This window comes from Pelophylax lessonae, assembly GCF_965119305.1.
Source record: "Pelophylax lessonae genome assembly, chromosome: 10".
Taxonomy (NCBI): domain Eukaryota; kingdom Metazoa; phylum Chordata; class Amphibia; order Anura; family Ranidae; genus Pelophylax; species Pelophylax lessonae.
The window spans coordinates 71,496,056-71,523,989 of NC_138777.1; the positions used below are offsets into that span (position 1 = coordinate 71,496,056).

At 45.4% G+C, this 27,934-nt stretch overlaps 1 protein-coding gene across 1 annotated transcript; it reads left to right on the forward strand.

Moving 5' to 3' along the window:
• Positions 1–3,438: 3,438 nt before the first annotated feature.
• Positions 3,439–26,843, forward strand: LOC309564880 (4-galactosyl-N-acetylglucosaminide 3-alpha-L-fucosyltransferase FUT6-like). Its single transcript, XM_082269566.1, has 2 exons — positions 3,439–3,541; positions 25,624–26,843. The coding sequence occupies exon 2, from the start codon at positions 25,631–25,633 to the stop codon at positions 26,693–26,695; it is 1,065 nt and encodes a 354-aa protein (XP_082125692.1). The 5' UTR covers positions 3,439–3,541; positions 25,624–25,630; the 3' UTR covers positions 26,696–26,843.
• Positions 26,844–27,934: the final 1,091 nt, after the last annotated feature.

Here is a 27,934-nt window from a genome sequence, read left to right on the forward strand (position 1 = left end):
CACAGGTCATGTCACAGGTCATGGTACCGGCATGTCACAGGTCATGTCACAGGTCATGGTACAGGCATGTCATAGGTGATGTCACAGGTCATGTCACAGGCATGTCACAGGTCATGGTACAGGCATGTCACAGGTCATGTCACAGGTCATGGTACAGGCATGTCACAGGTCATGTCACTTACCTGCTCTTGGGCTGGCTCACTCGACCGGGCCGACTGCTGTGCTGTGGGCTGCTGAAGATGGAGACACATCGCTCCTTGGTCCGGAGGGACAGATCCCCCACATGGTGCTCCACCCGCAGGTTCAGGCCATGAGGGGGCGACACGCCGACACTGGACACCCCGACTTCTCCGGCACTGCGGGCAGCTCCTCTTTTGCCGATCCCTGGAGGTGAAGAAGTGAAAGGATGTGATCCTCCTGCAGCAGAGCGCAGACTTCAGTTATTCTGTGCCAGCAGCTGCAGCGGGGCGGGCAGCCTCACGTTGTGAACGATTGGTCGGCTCGATCGGATCGTGCAGAGATAATCTGCGATCAGACTCAGAGATCTGATCGCAGATTATCTCTGCACGATCCGATCGAGCCGACCAATCATTCACAACGTGAGGCTGCCCGCCCTGCTGCAGCTGCTGGCACAGAATAACTGGAAGTCTGCGCTCTGCTGCAGGAGGATCACATCCTGTCACTTCTTCACCTCCAGGCTCCTCTGGTACTGCTCCAGGCGGCGGGCTCCCTCCCCAGCGACTGGCAACTCCTCGGTCCTCCAGGCTCCCGCCTTCATCCTTGCCAGAGTCCCCCAGGCAATGGCATCGGGTAGGTCAGCAAGTTCCGATCCGATCCATCCGATTCACTCAAGTGTCGCACGGCGGCTCTCTCTCCTGTGTCCTCTCTCCGGCGGGAACGGAAGGTGATCGTGATGCCGCCCCCATGCGTCACGTCACCAGGTCCATGTCCTCCTGTGATTGGTCCAGGCTGGAGTCTGGACAAATCACAGACCGGACATCAGTAAAGTGGGGAGTGTCGGGGCGCATTGCTCTGCGCCCCGATGACCCCCAGAAGAGCGCCAATCGGTGCCTCTGTTTGCAGCACATGGAGTCAAAAACCCAACCCCCCCCCATACCCAGTACTAAGTCCGGCGCCCCTAGTGGGCATAAATTTACAATTTTTTTTTATTTAATCTTTTTTTTCTTCTTTTTTGGGGGGGGGCGGCACCCCTGCACCCCCTATCGGCCGGCCGCCACTGGTCACACAGATATAAAGTCACACAGATATGAAGTCACACAGATATGAAAATCATGGAGTACGACTTATGATGCGACTTTGCAGTCACAAGTTGCAGGACAAGTCGCACACGTGTGAAAGGGGCCTTAATGAGTTTTAATGCACAAGAACACAATATATTACCCAAATGTTATAATTTTCACTCATAATTTTCCCCACTAAATCATATCGCTGAAAAAAAAACTAAGTATATATAAATAAGGTTACAAAATACAAGAGTATTGGTGCCAGTTTACGCAGTAATAGCCCCTAGTATTGGTGCCAGTTTACGCAGTAATAGCCCCTAGTATTGGTGCCAGTTTACGCAGTAATAAAACCTAGTATTGGTGCCAGTTTACACAGTAATAAAGCCTAGTACTGATGCCAGATTACTCAGTAATAACCCCTAGTATTGGTGCCACTTTACACAGTAATAACCTTTAGAATTGATGCCAGTTTACGCAGTATTAAAGCCTAGTATTAAAGCCATGCTCTTAGCGCAAAAGAGGTAGGGAAAAATAGTGAGACCTGCCAACCACAGTGATGAAAGTGTTAAGGCCAGCCTCGACAGTTGCAGCAATCTTAACACTTTTATCAACTATATGGGAGATCTTTAGGATTTCCCTGCGGGTCTCATGAAGCATTACAGTACAGCGCACCTCACCATCCAGAACTCCTTCCCTCTGCCACACTTCCTGGCGAAACCAAGGTGGAAGGCTGCTACAGCGCACCTCTCCATTTGGGACTCATGCCTCTACAGCAGGGATGCCCAACCTTTTGAGGAGCGCGAGCCACAATGAGTGGAGTGGGCAGATGACAGGTCCGTGTCAACTCAACATATGCAGAGCAGACACAGCCCGCTCTATTCTATGGGCCCTCCGATCCAATCTGCCACACAAGTCTGTTTACATCGGCCGCTCTATAGAGGTAAATAGAGGGTTCATTTAGGTCCACCTGAAATACAGACAGGCGGACTCAGTTGGACAGATCGTGTGAAAGGGGCCTAAGGCTGCTTTCACACAGATGCACTGTGGTTTACCTGCACCTTAACTGACCTCAATCTTCACTTCTTCCTCAGGATTCCTGCAGGTATTGCTTGCTGCAGCTGTCCCTCAGGCAGGTATGGCTGGTGGCTGCTGCTGGCTGTCATTCCAGGGCTGTTACTGCTGGGGGGGGGGGTACTGCTGGCTGGATACTGCTGGTACAGCAGTATAGAGTAGAGCCAATGCTTCCTGTATCACTCCTGTCACAGGCAAATTACATTTGGTATCACTCCGCATGTGACATCTAGGTGCATGGTGGGTCAGGAACCAGCAATTTGGACTTACTGACCTGCCCACCATCCCAGAGCAGGAGGTGGCACTGGGATCCTGTGGGGGCACATGGGAGGCTTAGTATAATGTTGGGGGGGGGGACCATGGCTCCCTCTGGGCCCCCCCTAGTGACACCACTGCACCTGATGCCAGTTTTCTGCACCTTACTTCTGAAGTTTTCATGCATAATTGAGTTGCTTAGCCTTGTGTCCATGATGAGGCATGACTTTTTGGCCACAGTTCTTCCATGAAGACCAATTCTGGCTATACTTCTCCAGACAGTAGATGTGGAAGGAATGTAAGCATGGTGTCTTTTATCTGCTGCATTAAGTTTCCTTGGCCGACCACTGCGTCTATGGTACTCAATGTTGCCCGTTTCCTTGTGCTTCTTCAAAAGAGCTTGAACAACACATCCTAAAACCCCAGTCTACTTTAAAATCTTTGTCTGCGAGAGGCCTTGTTGATGTAATATAACTGCCTTGTGTCTTTTTGCTGTGCGCAGACTTGTCATGCTGTATTACCCATGACATAAACCTGTCTTCCACAACCTCACCATAGTAGTAGAGGCCGGCTGTTCCTCACTCAGTTTTAAGCCTCCTAAACAGCTGTTTCTGGTTCAGTTGATGACTCTGTTTCAACCTACATACGAAATTGATGATCATCTGCTTGGTATAATTGATTAATCACACACCTGGCTCTAATCCTACAAAATATTTTAATCCGAATACTTGTTCTGGGACAGAAAGAACTAAATCAATTGGATCACCATGCACCTTGCATTTTTAGAGAGAGAATTCAGCATCAGCCTGGGTGGTTTTCTTAGAACAGGTTTACTCCTATGCAGTTGAGTTAATAGAATTGGTGTCTTTATCCAGGTGCAACCTTACTCCGCCCATCAAATACACTTGTCCTTCTCTTCCTTACAGCCAGTGCATATTATCTACACACGTCCTCAGGAGCATACACTGGAGGTAAGACTTTAGTTTTTTCACCAGTTTAAATTTGTAGAAAGTGTTTTGTTTAAAAAAAAAATCCTAGTTAAAGAATGAACATATATTTGTATTCCATTCCAAAAAATAAATTAAAATAAAGACAGCAAGCTAGTATCAGTAATTTTGGGATAAGTTCATGCTACAAACTGCATGCCAGGAATTTGCATTGTGTTTGTGATGTGTTTTTTTTTTAAAGAGATTATAGTTGAGTATGAGAAAAAAAAAAAATCTTGCTGATTGTGTTCATGTCTGGATCCATTTTCATAGTTTAAAATTGCTTGTAAGTGTAACCATTAAAAAAAATGATCAAACACTAATCACCCAAACCTCCTAATGTTAATTTGATTTATGTTTTAACATTTTACGGTTTAAAAGAGGGTATAAAGCTACAACACAGTACTACGTGTCTTTATATAATGGATTTATAAATCCAAAGCGGTTCTAATAAGGTAATGTAATATAAAGAATTACCTACTGCGTTTGCAGACATACCAGGTCATGCCATTACAACCTAAAATAATCTGAGATTGCTTACTACTAATATAAGAAGTAATAATTCGAATAGAGCATATATTATAAAGCAGAAAATTATATCAATCAATAGGTAAAAATGCAATGCAATTTTACTACAAATGTTACATACATTGTATCTAGAGAACCCTATTCAAAAAAAAAAATAAATAAATATAGCAGGGGTTCTAGCCTACCCCTTACTTATGTCTGGTGAAACCATTGACAGTAGGGGAAATATTTCTAAGGGAGCCCAAGAACAACATCCAACAGGGGCGATAACCCTTCCCTGTTCTATCCAAACTCTAAAAAAAAAAAAAAAAAGAGGGCATGACATACGTACATTTTTACAATTTCAGCTCACCCACCTGTAAAACCCCCTTAAGACCAGAGCAATTTATTACATTTCTACTATAGGTCTGTTCGGCAATAATTTTGTCATTGCCTAACAAAAGGAAGTAATGTATGTTTTGTAAGAAAATCAAGTTTTTTATTTCTTTTCATGATTATATGTATGTATGTATGTATGTATATGTGTGTGTGTGTGTGTGTGTATATATATATATATATATATATATATATATATATATATATAATCTCATTTTATTTATTTTTTTTGTATAGTGATATTAAACAGAAAAAAAAGGTTGAAATAAAGGTTTCAAAATTAGAAATAAAAAAAGCATTATTGGAAAAAAATAATAAAATTCAGACTGATTGGGTAAACTAAGGGTTAATCATTTCTATTCTACTAAAATGCGCTTATGATATTTGGAACGAGACTGCGTTACAGACATAATAAATGTTTTCCTGCTCTGAGTGCCAGTTCACATTTCTGCGATCACAGAGATCCCATGTAATTCGGGCGCACTGCTCCTAAAACTACTTGCGATCTCTGTGCGGTGCAAATTAAGCCATACAGTTTGTATGGCTGAATTCGCACCGCAATCGCACCCAACTCGCGCAGGACCCTTTTTTTTGGTCCGCAGCAGAATCGGATCGCATGGTGGTTCACACTAGTGCAATCTGATTCTGTGCGAACTTACAGATCGCACTGCAATATGCGATCTGATCTGGGGGTGTCGTTAACTTTTAATTGACACCCCTAGCGTATCGCATATGGCAGTGTGAACTGCCAGGGGTGCGGATGCGATGTGGGAACACGTTGTATATTCGCAGCATTCCCGCATCGCAGAAATGTGAACCGGGACTTAAACATCCTTGTATTCCTGAATTGTATTTTTAGCTATAGACCTTGCAGATCCTCATGGAAATATTAAGGTTTGCTAGAATGGTAATTGTATCAAAAAGATTGTTGTGTAGTGTTGAGCGAACACGGACTGTATTATTCGTGTTCGTACCGAATAATTGGATTTTTGTTACCCGAACACGAACATGGACACTTTACTGTATATTCGGGTAAAAATCCGTGTTCGGTCGTTTTATTTCCGGGTTTTGCATGCTTTGGCGCTCTTTTCATGGCGGGCTTTCAACAGCCAATCAACAATTGTTTAACTGGTGTGCCTTAAGCCATCCCAGCCATGCCTGCAAATGTCTCAGTAGCTGTGATTGGCCGTCTGAAGCATGTGACCAAGTCTTTATAAGTTCGAGGCAGCCGCAGCGGCGTCATTATGCTGCTTATATCAGGGACAGAGCACACATCAACGTGCTGGCTGCTGATTAGGGAAAGATAGGCAGGAAAAAACCATTTGTGTCCGGATAGAATTGAGGGACAGGTCGGAGTGTTTAGGCAGGGCGAGTTGTAGGCATTTTAGGGATAGAGTCTGCTGAATTATAGGGTCAGTGTCTTCTGCAAACTACAATCGATATTGCTGTGTGGGGGGTGGGGTCTGCACTCAATCCTGATCTACGATCTCTTCTCAATCCTGTTAGGGAGAGGCTGCTGCTGAATTTTAGGGTCAGAGTGTTCTACAAACTACAATCGATATTGCTGTGTGGGGTGGGGTCTGCACTTAGTTCTCCTGATCTACGATCTCTTCTCAATCCTGTTAGGGACAGAGTCTGCTGAATTTTAGGGAAACTGTGTTCTACAAACTACAATCGATATTGCTGTGTGGTGTGGGATAGGAGATAGGCAGGTGTCAGTGATCCACATCCATTTTTCTGTGTGTGGGCTGCAGTGAACACAATCTTTTTGGGGTGCAGTGAACACAATCCTTTTGGAGTGCAGTGAAGACAATCCTTGTGGGGTACAGTGAACACAATCTTTGTGGGGTGCAGTGAAGACAATCCTTTTGGAGTGCAGTGAACACTATCTTTGTGGGGTACAGTGAACACAATCTTTGTGGGGTGCAGTGAACAAAACCTTTGTGGGGTACAGTGAACACAATCTTTGTGGGGTGCAGTGAACACAATCTTTGTGGGGTACAGTGAACACAATCTTTGTGGGGTACAGTGAACACAATCTTTGTGGGGTGCAGTGAACAAAACCTTTGTGGGGTACAGTGAACACAACCTTTGTGGGGTGCAGTGAACAAAACCTTTGTGGGGTGCAGTGAACACAATCTTTGTGGGGTGCAGTGAACAAAACCTTTGTGGGGTGCAGTGAACAAAACCTTTGTGGGGTACAGTGAACACAACCTTTGTGAGGTGCAGTGAAGACAATCCTTGTGGGGTGCAGTGAAGACAATCCTTGTGGGGTGCAGTGAAGACAATCCTTGTGGGGTGCAGTGAAGACAATCCTTGTGGGGTGCAGTGAACAAAACCTTTGTGGGGTACAGTGAACACAATCTTTGTGGGGTGCAGTGAAGACAATCCTTTTGGAGTGCAGTGAACAAAATCTTTGTGGGGTACAGTGAACACAATCCTTGTGGGGTGCAGTGAAGACAATCCTTGTGGGGTGCAGTGAAGACAATCCTTGTGGGGTGCAGTGAAGACAATCCTTTTGGGGTGCAGTGAACAAAATCTTTGGGGGGTACAGTGAACACAATCTTTGTGGGGTGCAGTGAACAAAATCTTTGTGGGGTGCAGTGAACACAATCTTTGTGGGGTACAGTGAATACAATCTCATACTTCTGAAGCTTTGAGGGTGCTGCCTGTTCTATACTCCTCCTCCTCCTCCTCCTCCTCATCCATCCTTTTAGGTGTACAAACAATAGTAATTGGGGCCTAGTGTGCTTCTGTACGTGTGAAAAACATACACTTTTTTTTGATCATATTTCCTATTCCGCTATTCTATAAAAACCTTTGGGGCTCAATTAAATTGCGGAATAGTCTGTGTCGGTACGTGTGAGATCCACCTTTCCAAGTTTTTGGGGTTCATCTCATACTTCTGAAGCTTTGAGGGTGCTGCCTGTTCTATACTCCTCCTCCTCCTCCTCCTCCTCCTCCTCCTCCTCCTCCTCCTCATCCATCCTTTTAGGTGTACAAACAATAGTAATTGGGGCCTAGTGTGCTTCTGTACGTGTGAAAAACATACACTTTTTTTTTTTATCATATTTCCTATTCCGCTATTCAATAAAAACCTTTGGGGCTCAATTAAATTGTGGAATAGTCTGTGTCGGTACGTGTGAGATCCACCTTTCCAAGTTTTTGGGGTTCATCTCATACTTCTGAAGCTTTGAGGGTGCTGCCTGTTCTATACTCCTCCTCCTCCTCCTCCTCCTCATCCATCCTTTTAGGTGTACAAACAATAGTAATTGGGGCCTAGTGTGCTTCTGTACGTGTGAAAAACATACACTTTTTTTTGATCATATTTCCTATTCCGCTATTCAATAAAAACCTTTGGGGCTCAATTAAATTGCGGAATAGTCTGTGTCGGTACGTGTGAGATCCACCTTTCCAAGTTTTTGGGGTTCATCTCATACTTCTGAAGATTTGAGGGTGCTGCCTGTTCCATACTCCTCTTCCTCATCCTCCCTTTAGGGTAGGAAAAAATTTAATCGGGCCTAGTCTGTGTTTGTACGTGTGAGATACACAGTTTTTTATCCTATTCCGCTATTCAATACACACCCTTTTGGTGTAAAAAACATTAAATTGCGGCATAGTTTGCATATTTGACTGTGAGATACACCCGTGCGATACTGTTGTTCTTTTGTTCCGCAATTCAATAAAGACCTTTCTAGGGCAAGATCTTAAATTTCAGAAATATGAGGAGAGCGTCAAATAGGGGCCGTGGCCTGGGTCGTGGTGGTGCTGCTGCTAGAGCTCCTGTTGCAAGGAGAGGACGTGGTCGATCTGTGCCAGCTACACGCACAAGTGAAACACCTTCCTCAAGTGTGAGTAGGCGACAGAACCTGCATCAGTATTTGGTAGGGCATCATACGCCCCTAGAAGTGATGAGGCCAGAACAAGTGGAGGCGATAGTAGATTGGTTTGCTGCTGACAGTGCCTCCAGTTCCTTCACATTGTCTCCCACCCAGTCTACTGCAGAAAGGTCACAGTTGGCACCTGCAGCCGATGTCCAACCGTCTTTCACCTCACCCCCTTGCAAATCAGGCAAGCAGTCTGAGCCCCAAGCCATACAGCAGTCTCTTCTTCTTTTTGATGACTCTGTCAGCAGGGTTTCCCAGGGCCATGCACCTAGCCCTGCCCCAGAAGTGGAAGAGATTGAGTGCAGCGATGCCCAACCACTTATTTCTCAAGATGAGTACATGCAAGGATCATCGCAGCACGTCTCCGATGATGACGAAACGCAGGTGCTAACTGCTGCGGCGTTCAGCATTGTGGAGACCGACAAGGAGGGCAGGGGTGAAGACTGGGTGGAAGATGATGTGGAGGACGATGAGGTCCTCGACCCCACATGGAATGAACGTCATGCAGGTGACCTGAGTAGTTTGGAGGAAGAGGCGGTGGTCGCACAGAGCCACCAGCACAGCAGAAGAGGGAGCAGGGTGCAGAAGCGGAGCGGCCGTGCCCTAGACACTACGCCCGCTACTGCCCAACGCAGCAAGGGAACGAGCGCACCAAAGTCAGCTCAAAGGAGTTCTCTAGCGTGGAAGTTCTTTAGAAAATGTGCTGATGACAGGACACGAGTGGTTTGCACCCTGTGCAATCAGAGCTTGAAGCGAGGCATAAACCTTCTCAACCTGAGCACAACCTGCATGATCAGGCATCTAAGTGCAAAGCACGAGCTGCAGTGGAGTACACACCTTCAAAACCAAGAAACGTCTCTGGCTCATCCTGCTTCCTCTTCTGCTGCAGTCTCGGCCGCTCCAGCCACATCTGTAGTGATACCGGCACCTGCCACCCCGCAAAAAGACGATCTGTCAGCAACACCACCACCTGGGTCACCAACAACCATCTCCACAATGTCCCGTGGAAGCGTTCAGATTTCCATCTCCCAAACACTTGAGAGGAAGAGGAAGTACCCCCCCTACCCACCCGCGATCCCTGGCCCTGAATGCCAGCATTTCAAAATTATTGGCCTTTGAAATGCTGTCATTCCGTCTGGTGGAGACGCACAGTTTTAAAAACCTTATGTCGGTGGCTGTCCCACAGTACGTCGTGCCCAGCCGCCACTACTTTTCCAGGCAAGCCATCCCTTCCCTACACAACCAAGTGGGGGAAAAAATCAGGTGTGCACTGCGCAACGCCATCTGTGCCAAGGTCCACCTAACTACCGATACGTGGACCAGTAAGCACGGTCAGGGGCGTTATATCTCCCTAACGGCACACTGGGTAAATGCAGTGGCGGATGGGCCTGAGGCGGATAGCAATTTGGCGCATGTCCTTCCACCACCGAGGATTGCAGGGCGCTTCAGTTTGCCTCCTGTTCCTAACTCCTCCTACTCCGCTTCCTCATCCTCTACCGCCTCCTCATCCGGACAGCGTAACACCTTCACCACCAACTTCAGCACGGCCAGGGGTAAACGACAGCAGGCAGTTTTACAACTTGCCTGTTTGGGGGACAAACCACACACCGCGCAGGAGTTGTGGAGGAGCATGGAACAGCAAACAAATGAGTGGTTGCTGCCAGCGAGCCTCAAGCCCGGCCTGGTGGTGTGCGATAACGGGAGAAATCTCATAGCAGCTCTGGGCCTAGCCGGTTTGACGCACATCCCTTGCCTGGCGCATGTGCTGAATTTGGTGGTGCAGAGGTTCCTTAAAAACTACCCCGATATGTCAGAGCTGCTGCAGAAAGTGCGGGCCGTTTGTGCGCACTTTCGGCGTTCTCACCCTGCTGCTGCTCGCCTGGCAGCGCTGCAGCGTAACTTCGGCCTTCCCGCTCACCGCCTCATATGTGACGTGCCCACAAGGTGGAACTCCACCTTGCACATGCTGGAAAGACTGTGCGAGCAGCAGCAGGCCATAGTGGAGTTTCAGCTGCAGCACGCACGCGTGAGTAGCTCTGCGGAACAGCACCACTTCACCACCAATAACTGGGCCTCCATGCGAGACCTGTGTGCCTTGTTGCGCTGTTTTGAGTACTCCACCAACATGGCCAGTGGCAATGACGCCGTTCTCAGCTTAACTATCCCACTTCTATGCCTCCTTGAAAAAACAATTCGGGCGATGATGGAAGAGGATGTGGCACAGGATGAGGAGAAGGAGGAGGAGGATGAAGAGGTAACATTTCAAAGGCTTTCAGGGCAGTCATTCGCAAGGGGCTCCGAGGGTGGGTTCCTGCACACACAAACGCCAGGGACACAATTGTCCAGCAGGGGCACAGTTCTGGAGGATGAGGAGGATGAGGAGGAGGAGGAGCTGGAGGAGGAGATGGAACCATGTTCACAGCAGGGTGGCACCCAGGCCAGCTCATGGCCATCACTGGTGCGTGGCTGGGGGGATACAGAGGACACGGACGATACACCTCCCACAGAGGACAGCCTTTCGTCGCCTCTGGGCAGCCTGGCACACATGAGCGATTACATGCTGCAGTGTCTCCACAACGACCGCCGAGTTGCCCACATTCTAACTTGTGCTGATTACTGGGTGGCCACGCTGCTGGATCCCCGTTACAAGGACAACGTACCGTCCTTAATTCACTCACTGGAGCGCGATCGCAAGATGCGCGAGTACAAGCGCACGCTGGTAGACGCGATGCTGCTGGCATTCCCATCTGACAGCGGGGCCACAGTGGAAGCACAAGGCGGAAGAGGAGGAGGAGGTCGCCAACTCAACCAGGGCACCGCCAGCACCTCAGAAGGCAGGGTTAGCATGGCCGAAATGTGGAAAAGCTTTGTCAGCACGCCACAACAAACAGCAGCACCAGCAGCTCAGATGGAACGTCTTAGCAGGAGGCAGCATTTTACCAACATGGTGGAGCAGTATGTGTGCACACGCCTACATGTAGTGAATGAGGGGTCTGCCCCCTTCAACTTCTGGGTCTCCAAATTGGGCACATGGCCTGAGCTTGCCCTTTACGCCTTGGAGGTGCTGGCGTGCCCTGCAGCCAGTGTATTATCTGAACGGGTATTTAGCACGGCTGGGGGTGTTATAACAGACAAGCGCAGCCGCCTGTCCAGAGACAATGTGGACAAGCTCACGTTCATTAAAATGAACCAGGCATGGATCCCACGGGACTTTTCCGTACCTTGTGCAGAATAGCAATGGATACCGACCTTACCCACCCATTGTTCCATTTTTGCTCTTTCTCACTCTTTTGGGGTGTACCCTCATTTAAAATTTGTGAAAAGAAGCAGTGTTGGCTACCTCGTCCTCCTCCTCAGGGCCAGATTAACGTAGGGGCTATTGGAGCTTCAGCTCCATGCAGGCCCCTACCTTTTATATAGGCCCCGGGTTGGCCATATTCACTGTGACCGCTCTTCTGTCACTTGTAAACACAGAAGTCTGGCTTCTATGCTCGCTTCCCCAGGCAGCACCCTCAGAACCTCCCCACACAGCGCGAAGGCCGGACAAGGAGGGACAGTTGCCGATGCATGGATGTGTTTATGGGCTTCAGAGACAGCATCCCATGTTGAATTAGGCATGCATGGCTGCACCCTTCCTCCTCTGGGTGCATGGCAAGGCACGGCCCTTAAGGCCCTTCAAAATCCTCAGCACCAAGACCATGATGCTCTTAATCCGGCCCTGGTCCTCCTCCACCGCCGCTTCCACCTACACCGCCCATAGGTGTGCGCAGCCTATTGCATTAGGGTGTGCACCCCAAAGTTGAAATACACATGCATGTGTTTGCCTACATGTACATGGCCCCGATACATTACTCTCCCTGCTGGCAAAGAGAAATAGAGCAGAGCAGGTGCGAGGGAGATCTTTCCCATCTCCTCACTGGCAAACAGAGCGATAATGCTATGTGCCCTAGGTGATTAGGGTGTGCCCAGGTACACCAGGCACACCCTGTGCGCACGCCTATGACACCGCCACATCCACCACCACCTTAACCTCCCTCCTACTCCTTATGGGCCTCGTCCTTCAGAGATGAAGAACATTGTTTTATTTTTCTGTTCTTTTTTTTGTTGTTTTAAGTTATTTCCCTATCCACATTTGTTTGCAGAGCACTTGCCATGCTCTTAACTACGTTTTGCTGCCATTTGCAGCACTCTAGCCCTTTCCATTGGTATTTTAGAGCCATTTTAGTGCCTTAAAGTTCGGGTCCCCATTGACTTCAATGGGGTTCGGTGTCCGGGAAAAGTTCGGTAAAAGTCCGGGACACGGACCCGGACTTTTTTTTAAAGTTCGGCCGAACCCGTCGAACACGGACATCTAGGTGTCCGCTCAACCCTATTGTTGTGTAAAGTTAGGTGCCCTTGATGTTTATGATGTTGTATTCTTGCGTAAGTGAACTCACTCACTCATATTTACAGTATCTCACAAAAGTGAGTACACCCCTCACATTTTTGTAAATATTTTATTATATCTTTAAATGTGACAACACTGAAGAAATGACACTTTGCTACAATGTATATTAGTGAGTATACAGCTTGTATAAGGCAAAATTTCACACGAGCAGTTAGATTTCAGCTTTTAGCTGCAGATAGAGGAACTTATTTACCGCAGCTAAATTCAGACAATGCATCCCTATGGCCCCCGGGGCATTCACACACTGCATTTAGCAACGTTTTCAAAACATATGGTTTTGTGCATTTAAGAAAAACAAAGTTGACAGCGTTCAGGAGCGATGTACCGCAACTATCTGTTTATAAACGCAGTTAAAGCGGGAGTATACCTTTAAAAAAAAAAAAAAAACCCTGCAAGACAAAGGCATAATGAGCTAGTATGCATCGCATACTAGCTCATTATGAAAAATGTACCTTAGAACGAAGCCCCGACACGGACCCCTGGACACCGCTGTGGGAGCTGACATGATCCCTCAGCGTCTCTTCCAAGTTCCCGGCAAGGAACGCTGAAGGTGCCCCTTATTATAGGCTTACCTGCAGTTAAAGGTCGGAAAAAGCGGTATACTACTGCTTTAATGGCAATACAAAGAAAGAATAAGTAAACAGTTACTAAACAAAAGGCAAGAATTTACTACCGCAGCTAAACGCAGCCGCATGTAAACGCAGTGTACAAATGTGAGCAATCTTTGTGCCAGGAGCGTTGGAATTTCAAAACAACAAAACATGCTTTAACAACGGCAGAACAACCGCCCGTGTAAAAGGGGTCTAACAGTGTAAATTTGCTTTCCCTTCAAAATAACTCAACACACAGCCATTCATGTCTAAACCGCTGGCAACAAAAGTGAGTACACCCCTAAGTGGAAATGTCCAAATTGGGCACAAGTGTCAATATTTTGTGTGGTCACCATTCTTTTCCAGCACTGCCTTAACCCTCTTGGGCATGGGAGTTCACCAGAGCTTCACAGGTTGCCATTGGAGCCCTCTTCCACTCCTCCATGATGACATCACGGAGCTGGTGGATGTTAGAAATCTTGCACTCCTCCACCTTCCATTTGAGGATGCCCTACAGATGCTTAATAGGGTTTAGGTCTGGAGACATGCTTGGCCAGTCCATCACCTTTACCCTCAGCTTCTTTAGCAAGGCAGTGGTCATCTTGGAGGTGTGTTTGGGGTCATTATCATGTTGGAATACTGCCCTGCTCCCAAGTCTCCGAAGGGAGAGGATCATGCTCTGCTTCAGTACTGTAGCACTCCAGTGCCGGCAGCAATTATGTAGCCAAGCGACCATGACACTCCTACCACCATGCTTGACTGTAGGCAAGACACACTCGTCTTTGTACTCCTTAGCTGGTTGCCGCCACACACACTTGACAGTATCTAAACCAAATAAGTTTATCTTGGTCTCATCAGACCTCAGGACATGGTTACAGTAATCCATGTCCTTATGCCCCATACACACGTGCAGATTATCTGCAGACTTTTGTCTGCAGACTTACCAAAACCATATAATATGAGGTCAAACCTAAACACTTTCAATTTGTATGCAACCGGCAGGCCCTTGCACTACATAGAAAAGGTAAGTCTGCAGACAAAAGTCTGCAGATAATCTGCACGTGTGTACGGGGCATAAGTCTGCTTGTCTTCAGCAAACTGTTTGCGGGCTTTCTTGTGCATCATCTTTAGAAGAGACTTCCTTCTGGGACAACAGCCATGCAGACCAATTTAATGCAGCGTATGGTCTGAGCACTGACAGGCTGAGACCCCACCCCTTCAACCTCTGCAGCAATCAGCACTCATACAACTATTTCCCAAAGACAACCTCTGGATATGACGCTGAGCCCGTGCACTCAACTCCTTTGGTCGACCATGGTGAGGCCTGTTCTGAGTGGAACCTGTCCTGTTAAACCGCTGTATGGTCTTGGCTGCAGCTCAGTTTCATGGTCTTGGCAATCTTCTTAACACCTAGGCCATCTTTATGTAGAGCAACATTTCTTCTTTTTTTCAGATCCTCAGACAGTTCTTTGCCATGAGGTGCCATGTTGAACTTCTAGTGACCAGTATGAGAGAGTGAGAGCGATAACACCAAATTTAACACACCTGCTCCCTATTCAAACCTGGGACTTTGTAACACGAATGAGTCACATGACACCAGGGAGGGAAAATGGCTAATTGGGCCCAATGTGGACATTTTCACGTAGGGGTGTACTCACGTTTGTTAGCAGTTTAGACATCAATGGCTGTGTGTTGTTGTTTTGAGGGGACAGCAAATTTACATTGTTATACAAGCTGTACACTCACTACTTTACATTGTAGCAAAGTGTCATTTCTTCAGTGTTGTCACAAGAAAATATACAATAAAATATTAACAAAAATGAGGGGTGTACTCACTTTTTTGAGATACTGTATATATTAGCAGAGGTCCTAGAGAATAAAATTGTGTTTTTGCAATTTTTTTTGTCACACCGTATTTGTGCAGCAGTTTTTCTTCTAATGCTATTTTTTTTTTTATACAATAAATACACTTTAATGAAATTTAATGCAAACAAAAAAAAAATACAGAACCCAATTAATAAAAAATAGTGTTACGTCAAGTAAATAGATCCCAAATATGTAACTCTTTAAACGTGCTCATGGAATTGCAACACGCTATGGGCATTTAGATCTTCATAGATGCTTCAAATGCCTTTTTTTCATGCTTTTTGCAGAAATGCAGGAATTTTTTTTTTTTTTTTTTTAACATGAGTTCCTATGGAACACGTTCACATCAATGCATTTTTGTGCCACTGCATGTTTGGAAAGGGTCAGGGACTTTTTTTTTTTTGGTTCAATAGACTTAAATAGAGAAGCTGCAGAAAAGCATGTAGTGCGTTTTTTTTACCACGATTTTGCTGCAATTTGTGTTTGGCATTTTTAAATCTGCCAAACACCAAGTTTTCACCCCCCCCCCCCCCCAAAAAAAAAGCATAAAAATGCAAATTGTGGCAAAATCGCGACTTAAAACCGTGGAAAGCACAGCAAAAGCACTACAGAAATGCTCAAAAACAACATGCATAGGTGTGAATCAAGCCTTAGAGCTATAGAGGAGGTCTGGTGCTATAATTGGTGGTCTTGCTCTAATGTTCACACCATTACCTCACATGTGTGGAGTGTTCGCTGTTTACGAGGGGTCTTCAAAAAGTTTCAGCATATGTTTCGCAGCCATCTTCACCACAGCATGACAACTTCTATACTAAAGTGCAAGGTCAGCCAGACACGACCGATTCACAGTTTCCAATGAAAATATAAAAGTGCTAAAAAACCTTTTGAAGACCCCTTGTATATACGTGCGGGACCAACATGTGCATTTACCTTTGCAAGCATGGGGGGGGGGGGGGCAGGGCATATATATATTTTTATATATATATATATATATATATATATATAATATATATTTTTTTTTTTTTTTTTTGCCACAAGGAATGTAAATGTGTCTTGTGACAGGTACTCCTTATGGCGAGATCTGGGGTCTTTTAAACCCCAGATGTCTCCTCTGCCCTTAAAAGCATCTGATCACACCAAGGTCAGATGCTTTTACTCCTTAAAAATGGCAGTGTTTACATCAGGGAAACCGGAAGTGAGGAAAATGCTCATCGCTTCTGGTTTCTTATACTATAAAACTGATCTGGGACCTTCTGGTCCTCAACAAACTCTAGGGTAAGCCTGTGGAACCAGCTTCATTCCGGGCTAGCCAGTGGAATGGTAGAGGTACTGGTCTAAGAGGGTAAAAGCCATCCTGCAGCTAATTCGACACTAGGATGACTTTTACATAAAAGCTTATCCCCTCCTGAAAACAACAATACTGCGATGGGGCCTGTAGCTCCAGGCATCATCCCGATATGACCATTTGAAGTTAATAACGTACATGTATGTGATTTGGTGGCAAGTGGTTAATCCACTTTATGACTTCCCTGTATCCTCCCTCCCCTTTTCATCACAATGCTAATGATTTTTAAATAAAACTATTCTGTTTTCATTATTTATCTTTGTAGAGATTTTATCACTGGGTCTTTGTGCTTCTCCATATGTATCAGAGGCAGATCATGGCTTGCTGGTAGGGTATTGTACACAGCTCCGCTGTAAGAGGGAGAAATTAGACAGGATTTATTTAAAAAAAAAAAAAAAACATTGAGTGTGTTATTTGAGGAACGATCAGTGGACCCTGATCTGTGCTACAGTCTCTCATCTGAACCAGGGCCGGACTGGGAATAAAATTCAGCCCTGTAAATAATTTCATATCAGCCCCATAGCATTATTATATTAGCCCAACAGCATAACGTCATTATTTTCTTGTTCATAAAAGGGAAAACCATGCATTTTAAAGCACATTTTGAAAAGTGTATTATATATAGAAAAGACAGATATGAAAGCATATAGGGCTATGTATGGATGTATGTATATATATCAGTCCGGGAGGTGGTCATAGGCTGTGCGGACATGGTACAGGAGAAGCAGTGCTGCGGGCATGGTGCAGGAGAATCTCTTGTACCATGCCCACAGCACTTCATCTCCTGAGAAGATGCAGTGGCTGCGGAGGGGTCTCACTTACCCTTTGGTGAGGTGCCTTACATTTAAAAATGGCGCCATCACGTCACTGTGCATTCGCCGTCTGCCTGGGAATAGCCAACCGTGTAGGGCTTTCCCGAGCGGCGGCGGCGCATGTTCAGTGTACATGTCGGGCTGGCCGCAGCAGGTGCCATTGACTTTCAGCCAGCCCTAGGGCAGGGGGACATGCCGGCCTACCAGAAAATTTCCCAGTATCTTGGTAGGCCAGGGTGGCCCTGAGCTGAACACACTGAGACAAATGGAAAGTGGAACAATGGCGACTTTGGAACAGCAGCCCAGTCTTCCAGATGCAACACAGCAGCCATGTGGTTTCTCGGCAGCAGCTCATACGGGGGATCTTAGCACAGTAGCATGTGGTCCAGCACCTCTCTGTCGCCCAGGAGCTTTCACTCATCATGTGGTGCCCAACAGTCCCCTACTATTTGCGCCTACGTTTTCTCCACACTACCCCACCAACTCTCCTTGCAAATCCTGGCTAAACTGTCCCACCATATGGGTTGTGGGCAGGGGACTTAAACTGGCAGAGTGGTAGCCAATAGGAAGTATTTTTGGTCCTGGCGGTTCTCCTTTCCCTGTTTCTAGGGGTGGGTTCAACAGCAGCCAATCAGATTCCTAGGCTGCACTCTTTTCCTGTATAGTCAATCGCAGCATGGGAGAGAGTAAAAAAAAAAATCGAAGCCTGTGCAGCAGAGGTGGAGTGTGAGACATGTATTTGGGGCCTGATAGGGTGGCCACCCAGTAGTGGTCCCTCTCATTCATGTCCTGAATCCTGGGGTCCACATGCGTGAGCATGAAAGACCCAATTTGCCACAAATTTCTTGCAGCAGAGCACAATAAGGGCAATACTTTCCTTAAAGTGATTGTAAAGTCTTGTTTAAAAAAAAAAAAACATGGTAAACTTACCTGCTCTGTGCAGTTGGTTTTTCAGAGTGGCCCGGATTCTCCTCTTCTAGGGTCCCTCTTCTGTGCTCCTGGCCCCTCCCTCCTGTTGAGTGCCCCCACAGCAAGCAGTCCATTCAGATATGGAGGCGTGACCCGGCCCCACCCCTCTCTCGCCTGATTGGCTGACTGACAGCAGCGGGTGCCAATCACACCACACTGCTGTCACAGCCAATGAGGAAGGGGAGCAGCTGAGAAACTCCTGCAACATCACTTTAGGATGGGCTTAGGTAAGAGGGGGGCTGCTGCACACAGAAGGTTTTTTTTATCTTAAAGCAGTGTTCCAGCCTCCAGCCTCCCCCTCCAAAAATAAAAAGCTGCTGACTTTTAATATTAGGACACTTACCTGTCCTGGAGTCCAGCGATGTCGGCGCCGCAGCCAATGTTTCCATCGGCTGTCGGGTGCTGCTGCCGCCATTGCCGGTGAGGGAACTCGGCAGTGAAGTCTTATGGCTTCACGGGTGGGTCCCTAATGCGCATGCGCATTCTGATTGGCTCAGTGGCAGGGGAAGGAGGAGGGGGCCAAACTTCGAAGGGACGGTGCCGTCTCCCGGAAGTGGGGAAGGGTACCTGTCAAAAAACAGGCACCCGTCCCTCCCCCCTGAAAGGTGCCAGGGGGGGGGGGGGAAGCAAATGAGCACAAGTTCCACTTTTGGGTGGAACTCCACTTTAATGCATAGAATGCATTAGGATAAAAAAAACTTCTGCCTTTACAACTGCTTTAAAGGATATCTTAACCTTCAAAATGTTGCATGTTACACCCATTTTTAGGGTATACCATGTTCCAGCTGGTTCCCCACTTATCCCCTTCCCCATGTGACAGCAGGCAAGAGTTCTTATCCCTGCACCCAATGTCACATTTTAAAAATGGCACGGCTGTACTGGGTTCCACTCACAGCCACATATTTCATTTCACAGGGACCTGTGAATAAGAAAACTACAAGTCCTGCCTGCTGTTGTAGAGGGGCTTGTAGTTCTCAATGGACTGTGCTAAAAAGGGCCCATGTAGTCCATTCACTTTTCCGCCAGCTTTGCAACTAAAAACCTGTTGGGAGGTCTGGGCACAAAGCTGGAGGGAGTGTGCAGGAGCCTGATATTGCACCTGTGAGTTGCTGATCATAGGTGCAATGCATTTCAGGATCCTGTAGAAAAAGTAATAAATGTACTTTTTTCCCTGCAAAAATGTGCACTGTAACAGATCCCCAATAATTGGACCAAGTATTTCTGTCTTAGGTCTCCAGGATCTCAAGTGATGCAGTGACCTGGCCCCTCAACCCCCCCCCCCCCCCCCCCAAACATCAACCGAAGCTTGATAAAGGGTAAAACAAATGACACTTTATTCACCAACTCACTTCCAATATATATCCAGTTTTAGGAGCTTGATTACATCATGTAAATGTATTGTATAAAGAACATAATTAACATACCTGGCCATCTGGAAAGACAATAGGTGAATGAGACTGCAACATTATAATAATTAATTCAACAAACAACAAGCCCAAACCTAGCCGAATGCACATTCCTAGAAGTATGAACACATTTCACCAAGTCATTAGCATCTCTTTAGTCTCTCACTGTGTGGAGACGTCTTCTGCTGCAACAGGCATCTTTAGGCCTGTAACATTGATCCCAGTCGGAGTCTGTATCTTGGGGTGACATGGATTTGAGTCCAAAGCAAAACTACTCCCATTGTCCCCAAGCATATACCCCCACAAAGAGGTGCACTCCCCTACAAGCCAGGGCCCATAGTCCGTGGGCAGGAGTCTGGCCTCCACACACCTCCTGTAGCCCCTGGCGAACGTCCCAGCAAATGGGCGTTTGTCACATATCTCCCTCCTCCTGGGGAGACTAACCAGACCCCAGACCTTAGACTGGTTTGGGTCTTTGTTAGTTTGGTGTCTTTTACCAGGCTGTGCCATGCTACAGAGGGCCTCCTGCCCTACGTCCCAATTAAAATATCCGGGGTCTTCCTGGGCAAGGCACCAGCTATAATCCACTCCAGAGGCATTCCATGGTTGCTGGAGGGGAAAAATCAGGGTGGCATTGGCCCCCATACTAGGGGGTTGGGGATCTGGGCCGATTGCCCAGCATCTCTGTAATCCAGGGGGGGAGGCCACGGCCCCATCCACCCCTTCCATGCCAAAAGCTGCATGGACTGGTGGGCAGATGCCAGTGGGGTTCTGCCCGGCTGCCAGCTCTTCCGCTGGGTAGGCACTCAGCTGCTGGGACGAGGGACTGACAATCACCTCTCCTGATAACGCTGGCTGGTCCTGGGTAGTGTACACGACCATCTCCACCCCCAGTGCTGTTGGCTGCTGCTGGGACGAGGGACCTACAATCGCCTCTCCCGGTACCGCTGGCTGGTCCTGGGTAGTGGGCACGACCATCTCCACCCCCAGTGCTGTGGGCTGCTGCTGGACCAAGTCTAGGAGGTGTTGGTAGTCCTGTTCCAACCCCCACTCAATGATAACGAGGATGATGACTGCTAGTCTCAGCTCCAACAACTGGGCTGGTAGCATCCTTCTCCGGTAATAAAAAATTGCCCAGAACCGCAACATCGCAGGACTGCCAAAATCATCATTCTCCTCCATGGCCTTCCACAACAGGCCTGGGCCATCATAGCTCCCCCCCCCCTCTCTGGTTGAATGCCTTCTGCCAACCAAGGGTCTCGTTGGACTGCGTACCACCATAGTGCCCTGTACGAGTCGCCCAGCATAATTTCTCTCTGGACCAGGCACTCAAGGTGCCTTTCCCACTGCGTCAAGGGTTGTTCTCCCAGGATAAACATCCGTTGGCTCACTTGTTCCTGCCAGCGTTGCGCTGTACTTGGAAGATTCTCTTTCCGCCAAAGCTGTGCTACCTCCAGGGACTCCTGCCAGAGTTCTTGCTTTACATATTTTCTCCAGTTCCCCTTGTCCTTGGCTGACATATGGCCCTGTTCCTTTGCCAGTATGTCTTGTAGTCTCCGCTGGAACTCCCCCTCATATGGGGACACTGCCCGGGGGCTAGCTTGCTCCATCTTAGACCAAGATGCTTCTGGGCTCCTCACTGCATTCCTGTTTTGGGGTCTATTCAGAGAAGAATGCCACCAGTGTAACAGATCCCCAATACTTGGACCAAGTATTTCTGTCTTAGGTCTCCAGAATCTCAAGTGATGCAGTGACCTGGCCCCTCAATTCCCCCCCCAAACATCAACCGAAGCTTGATGAAGGGTAAAACAAATGACACTTTATTCACCAACTCACTTCCAATATACAGTGCCTTGCGAAAGCATTCCGCACCCTTGGACTTTGTGACCTTTTGCCACATTTCAGGCTTCAAACCTAAAGATATAAAACTGTAATTTTTTGTGAAGAATCAACAACAAGTGGGACTCAATCATGAAGTGGAACTAAATTTATTGGATATTTCAAACTTTGTTAACAAATAAAAAAACTGAAAAATTGGGCGTGCAAAATTATTCAGCCCCTTTACTTTCAGTGCAGTGCAGTAAACTCTCTCCAGAAGTTCATTGAGGATCTCTGAATGATCCAATGTTGACCTAAATGACTAATGATGATAAATAGAATCTACCTGTGTGTAATCAAGTCTCCGTATAAATGCACCTGCACTGTGATAGTCTCAGAGGTCCATGTAAAGCGCAGAGAACATCATGAAGAACAAGGAACACACCAGGCAGGTCTGAGATACTGTTGTGGAGAAGTTTAAAGCTGGATTTGGATACAAAAGGATTTCCCAAGTTTTAAACATCCCAAGGAGCACTGTGCAAGCGATAATATTGAAATGGAAGGAGTATCAGACTACTGCAAATCTACGAAGACCTGGCCATCCCTCTAAACTTTCAGCTCAGACAAGGAGAAGACTGATCAGAGATGCAAAGTAAATTAAAAAGAAACCACTGCGCTAATCCTAACAAATAATGTATAAGCAGCAACTTCAAGTGTGACTAGCAGAGTCTGTATCTTGGGGTGACATGGATTTGAGTCCAAAGCAAAACTACTCCCATTGTCCCCCAGCATATACCCCCACACAGAGGTGCACTCCCCTACAAGCCAGGGCCCATAGTCCGTGGGCAGGAGTCTGGCCTCCATACACCTCCAGTAGCCCCTGGCGAACGTCCCAGCAAATGGGTGTTCATCACATGAACATTTTATTATTCTTTTCTAAAAGAGAAACTTTGCTTTTTTTTTTTTTTTTTTGTGAAAAAATAGCATTTAAAAGCCAATACAGGTTTTATTTATTTAATTTTTTCCTCTAAATTTCCTAATGTTTCCTCTAGCTACCTGTGTGTGGCACTCAATACAATGCATGTACAGTTGTTGTACAAAGCAGAAATGTGTACATGGAGGGAACTCCTGCAGGACTCCATAGGTCCCAGCAGCACAAGGGGAAACACAGAGATTAGAGTGTGGCAGGAAAGTTCAGAAAGTAAATGTAGAGGAATTTCTTATCCCTCCACATACTACTCCTGGGGTTTAGGAGGGGTGAAATACCTCCCTTGAAGCCTGCACCATTTCCTTTTTTTTTTTTTTTTTTTTTTTCCACCACCAGCGCCCCAAACCTTTTCCCTCCTTCTCAGATTCCTTCTCTTAACCACAGGGATTGAGGCATTAGACAAAGAATCCTTTTGGCCCTAGTCCTCTTCTGCTGTGCCTCCAGTGCCCAGTCTATGAGGCTATAGAGCAGTGATGGCGAACCTTGGCACTCCAGATGTTTTGGAACTACATTTCACATGATGACTAAGTACAGTGCATGAGCATTATGGGAAATGTAGTTCCAAAACATCTGGGGTGCCAAGGTTCGTCATCAATGCTATAGAGTGCGTGCTTCCGTAGGAATATGAGAGGGATTGTATCACTAATCACTGCCTCATTTCAGCTCACCATTTTGGTCATCTTCTTGAAAGGTGCCAAAATGCTGAATGCTTCCCAGAGCTTGTCTTTGTACCACAATCACACAGGTTAATTGATGGCACACTGTTGCTGGTGCAGCCTCTGCAGTATGACCAATGTTGAATTCCAGCACTGGGGGTTGTTGCAGATGAGGCAGTTGGCAGAAATCTTATGTTTGCACTGCATTTCTGTAATGTTGGGGCCCTTTAACTTTGGCAAGCGGAATTTAAGATGACTCAAGGGGGTAAAGTTCAGCAGCAGTCAAATGTAGAGATAGGTTCAGTAGGTGGGAAGGCTCCCTTAGTACAGCAAGGCAAAAAAAGGCAAGTCCAGATGGCAGTTGGCGGTGTAAATACAAAGGTATTATGCAGCAAGAAAGGGGTACATAAAGAGCAAATCAAGGCCTGTGTTCTGTGATACTAGCAGTTTTTGGGCTTTTATCTCTGACATTAATGGCTTCTGCTTAATGGAAGGGGCCGCAATTGTGATGGACCTGTTGTGGCAAAGTGTCAATAGAGAGTAATGGCTCCTTTTCCAGGTTTAGGTTGAAGAAAGGGTTAACAGTTGTAGCTGTTATGTGGGTCTTCTGCGGCAATCCTGGTCTGTAAGCAAGTAGACTATATAGTCGGGGCCCCCTTAATTAGGTGTGCAGCAACATCAGCTGAAGAGGACTTGACAGCGATTCTAGTTGGGGTTTGTCCACACTCCCAAATTAGTTCTGGCATGGCCCTGTCTGGTGCATTTCAGCCTGGCATGGTTCAGCACAGCACAGATTGGCACAGCTCACACACTTATTCCTGGTTGGTGCGTCTCTCCCCCAACTGCCCAACTACTTCCCAGGCTTTTACTTATATATCACCCCCCCCCCCCCTGTTTGTGAGCCTTGTAGTTGCAGCCCCCAGATTGGCTGTAGGTAGGATTCTCCTCATGGCTAGGCTCCCAGGCTGCCCCTGGCAACTGTATTCTGATTACAGTTGTGCAATAACTAGTTGGCATCTTGCCATCTTGTGAACAAATAAAGTTATGCAACTCAGTATCAATGCCCAATGTTACACATACAAAAGCTGTATAAAGTGAGATAGTATGATGTCATGTACGATATACTGATAAATAGGTTTGGGTTTTTTTTTTTTTTTGAAGAACAATCAAGGAAATAGTTTCCTGTTTGATTTCAGCTTAATAAAGTCATACACTTTAAACTTTTGCATCATCATAAACTTTACACACCATCAACATAAATTGAGCAGCTTTTAACAGCTTTTATCAGCTTTTAACATTACATTGTAGGGGACCAGCATAATGATTCTTCCCAGCTTTATTTTTTTTTATTTATTTATTTTTTAAAGTACAATATCAATTGTTTGTATTGTCCAAAACCAACCAAAAAGGTTTTAGATCGGCATTGGTAGGTTACCTCATCCACTTAACTCTTGGGGGGATGATTTACTAAAACTGGAGAGTGCAAAATCTGGTGCAGTTGTGCATGGTAGCCAGTCAGCTTAATCAGTTATGCTTTGACAATGGAAGCTAATTGGTTTCTTTGCAGAGCTACACCAGATTTTGCACTCTCCATTATTAGTAAATCAACCCCTTGGAGTTTCTCGTGGCGATTTTTCTCTAAAGCTGTGTTCACACTGATGTGACGCGGGAACCACTGCAATTCCTGTTCCTGCATTGCATCTGAATCACAGGCAGTTCACACTGCTGTCTGCGAACCGCTGCGGGTGTCAATGTAAAGGTAATGACACCCCAAATAGTTTCACAGAACGTAGTGTGAACTGTGAAATCAGATGGAATCGGATCGCATGGGTCTGAACACCCATAGGATCCGATTCCAGTGCGGACCAAAAAAGGGTCCTGCACCATTTTGCTGCGAATGCAATGCAGTTTCAGCCATATAAAACTGTATGGCTGAATTTGCATCGCATGTGATGTGCACAGCAATGCGGTGCAAATCACATGCAATGTCTGTCATCACATAAGTGTGAACCCAGCCTAAAATTGTCTGTGTCTGTTCCTGCCCTTCCCACAAGACCCCAAAATGAGTGGCTCTCTGTTATATCTGCATTACTCTGTTTATTCTACATTGAAGAAAATCTAACTATTGGAGGGAGATAAGCATTATCTCATGCTTTTGTAATGACAGCTGAAGTTGAGCATATCTGTAAAACCTAGTGGGCGTATAAAGACAGTGAAGTTCCGCTTGTCAGCTAAAAACAATCTGAAATATCAGTTTTAGCTGACTCTTTCCTATAATCTGATTTTTTTTTTTTCCTTTTCGAATGTGTTTGGTACTCAGATTTGTTTATATTGAACACTAATTTTGTCTTTGGTTAATTTTTTTTTTTTTTTTTTTCAGGTATGAAATGAAGCCAGCACAGCAGTCATCATTGCGTTATCATTATTTTACTATATTTCTAATCCAAACTTTAGTTGCCTTTATGTTATTCAGTTATAATCATATTAGTAATAATCATATCAGAAATAAGGTTTCTATCATGCCCAACTGCACAGATTCTGCAGCTCCCTCAAAGCCTGAATTGACATTCACGGTCTTGTTATGGACATGGCCTTTTGGTTACCAGTTCCCTTTAGAAGAGTGTCCAAAACCCTTTGGTACGAAGTGCCTGCTTACAGCCAACCGTAGCTTTTATAACACTGCAAATGCAGTTGTTTTTCATCACAGGGATGTATGTGGATCCAGAAATCAGATGCCACAGATGCCAAGGCCTGATGAACAATATTGGGTGTGGTTTACTTTGGAATCTCCAAGTCACAATCCAAACCTAAACTTCATGGACAAACTCATCAACCTCACTATGACCTACCGCAGTGACTCTGATATCTTTACTCCTTATGGATGGTTAGAGCGGAATGAAGCTGCTGACAACTATACAATTCCAAAAAAGTCTCATTTGGTGGCTTGGCTTGTCAGTAACTGGAACCCTAATTCTAGACGAGTCAGGTTTTATAATGACTTAAAGAATTATATACTAATAGATGTTTATGGTCGACAACATCTCCCTTTAGCCACGGAGCAAACAATTTCAGTTATCTCTAAATATAAATTCTACTTATCCTTTGAAAACTCAATACATACAGACTATATAACAGAAAAACTCTGGAGAAATGCTTTTCATTCGGGGAGTGTCCCAGTAGTTCTTGGCCCACCCCGAGAAAACTATGAGAGATTTGTTCCATCTGATTCATTCATTCATGTAGACGACTTCCCCAGTGCAAAAGAGCTGGCTTCCTACCTGCTTGAACTGGACAAAAATGATCAGAAATACCAGGCATACTTCAAATGGAGATCAAAACTGAAGCCAACGACAAATGTTTCTTGGATTGTGCATTACTGTAAAGCATGTGTAAAACTACAAACTGCCCCGCCATATAAAGCCATATCAAGTCTTTCCAAATGGTTCACATGACAAATGGAAGATATGGTTTCTGGGGAAAAAAAATGTTCTTGACTGAAAAATGGACCCACATATGAACTCCAAAAAAATATAATAAGGAAGCATAAATGGTAAAGTATAAAGCACAAAGAACAGTGGATTATAGCAACAAGTCAAAAATCATGTTTTAGCTGATTTAAATACTTGCAAACAAAAAGGAAACCATAAATTGGTTGTTCAGGTGGCAGGGGCTTAAAAGAGTACCAAATCGATATACATAAAATATATATTCTTCATAAAGTGCTAAAAACATGTATATTAGGCCATCTGATCCATATTGCATCTCTAAAATTAATATATGTATGTGTGTTTTAAAGATGCGATATAGTTTAGATCAAATGGCATGATGGACACATTTTTAGCACTTTATGAATAAAGAATATACAGTGCCTTGAAAAAAGTATTCATACCCCTTGACATTTTCCACATTTTGTCATATTACAACTAAAAAATGTATTGTATTTGGATTTTATGTGGCACATAATTATGAAGTGGAGGGAAAATGATAAATGGTTTTCAAAATTTTTTACAAATAAAATATCTGAAAAGTGTGACGTGCATTTGTATTCAGCCCCCCTGAGTCAATACTTTGTAGAACAAACTTTCGCTGCAATTACAGCTGCAAGTCTTTTTGGGAGTGTCTTTACCAGCTTTTGCACATCTAGAGAATGACATTTCTGGCCATTCTTCTTTGCAAAATAGCTTAAGCTTTGTCAGATTGGATGTAGAGTGTCTGTAAAAAGCAATTTTCAAGTCTTACCACAGATTCCCAATCGGATTTATGGATTTATTGAGTTAACTGTTACAATAATAAAAATTTTGTATAATTTTAACAAAAAAAAATTATATATATATATATATATATATATATATATATATATATATATATATATATATATATATATATATATAATCCCCATATTAAAATGATTATTGCACAATTCCTAAATATTCCCTAGTGCATTCAGAGTTCCAATTGATGGCATCAAACCGGAAATTCAAGTGATAGACACCAACGCGTTTTGAAACTTAATTTCTTCTTCAGGGGTGCATAAACATATTTAGAAAAAGATGTTATATTGTGTGTAAAGGTAACTAGGCATTTATGTGAATAGTCAAAAGTGCCGATGGGACAAGTATCATTGTAAATTATTCTCCAGACAGGGGAAGAGCAGAGGCCGGCGTCTGACCAGTGATTCACTGGGATCGGGC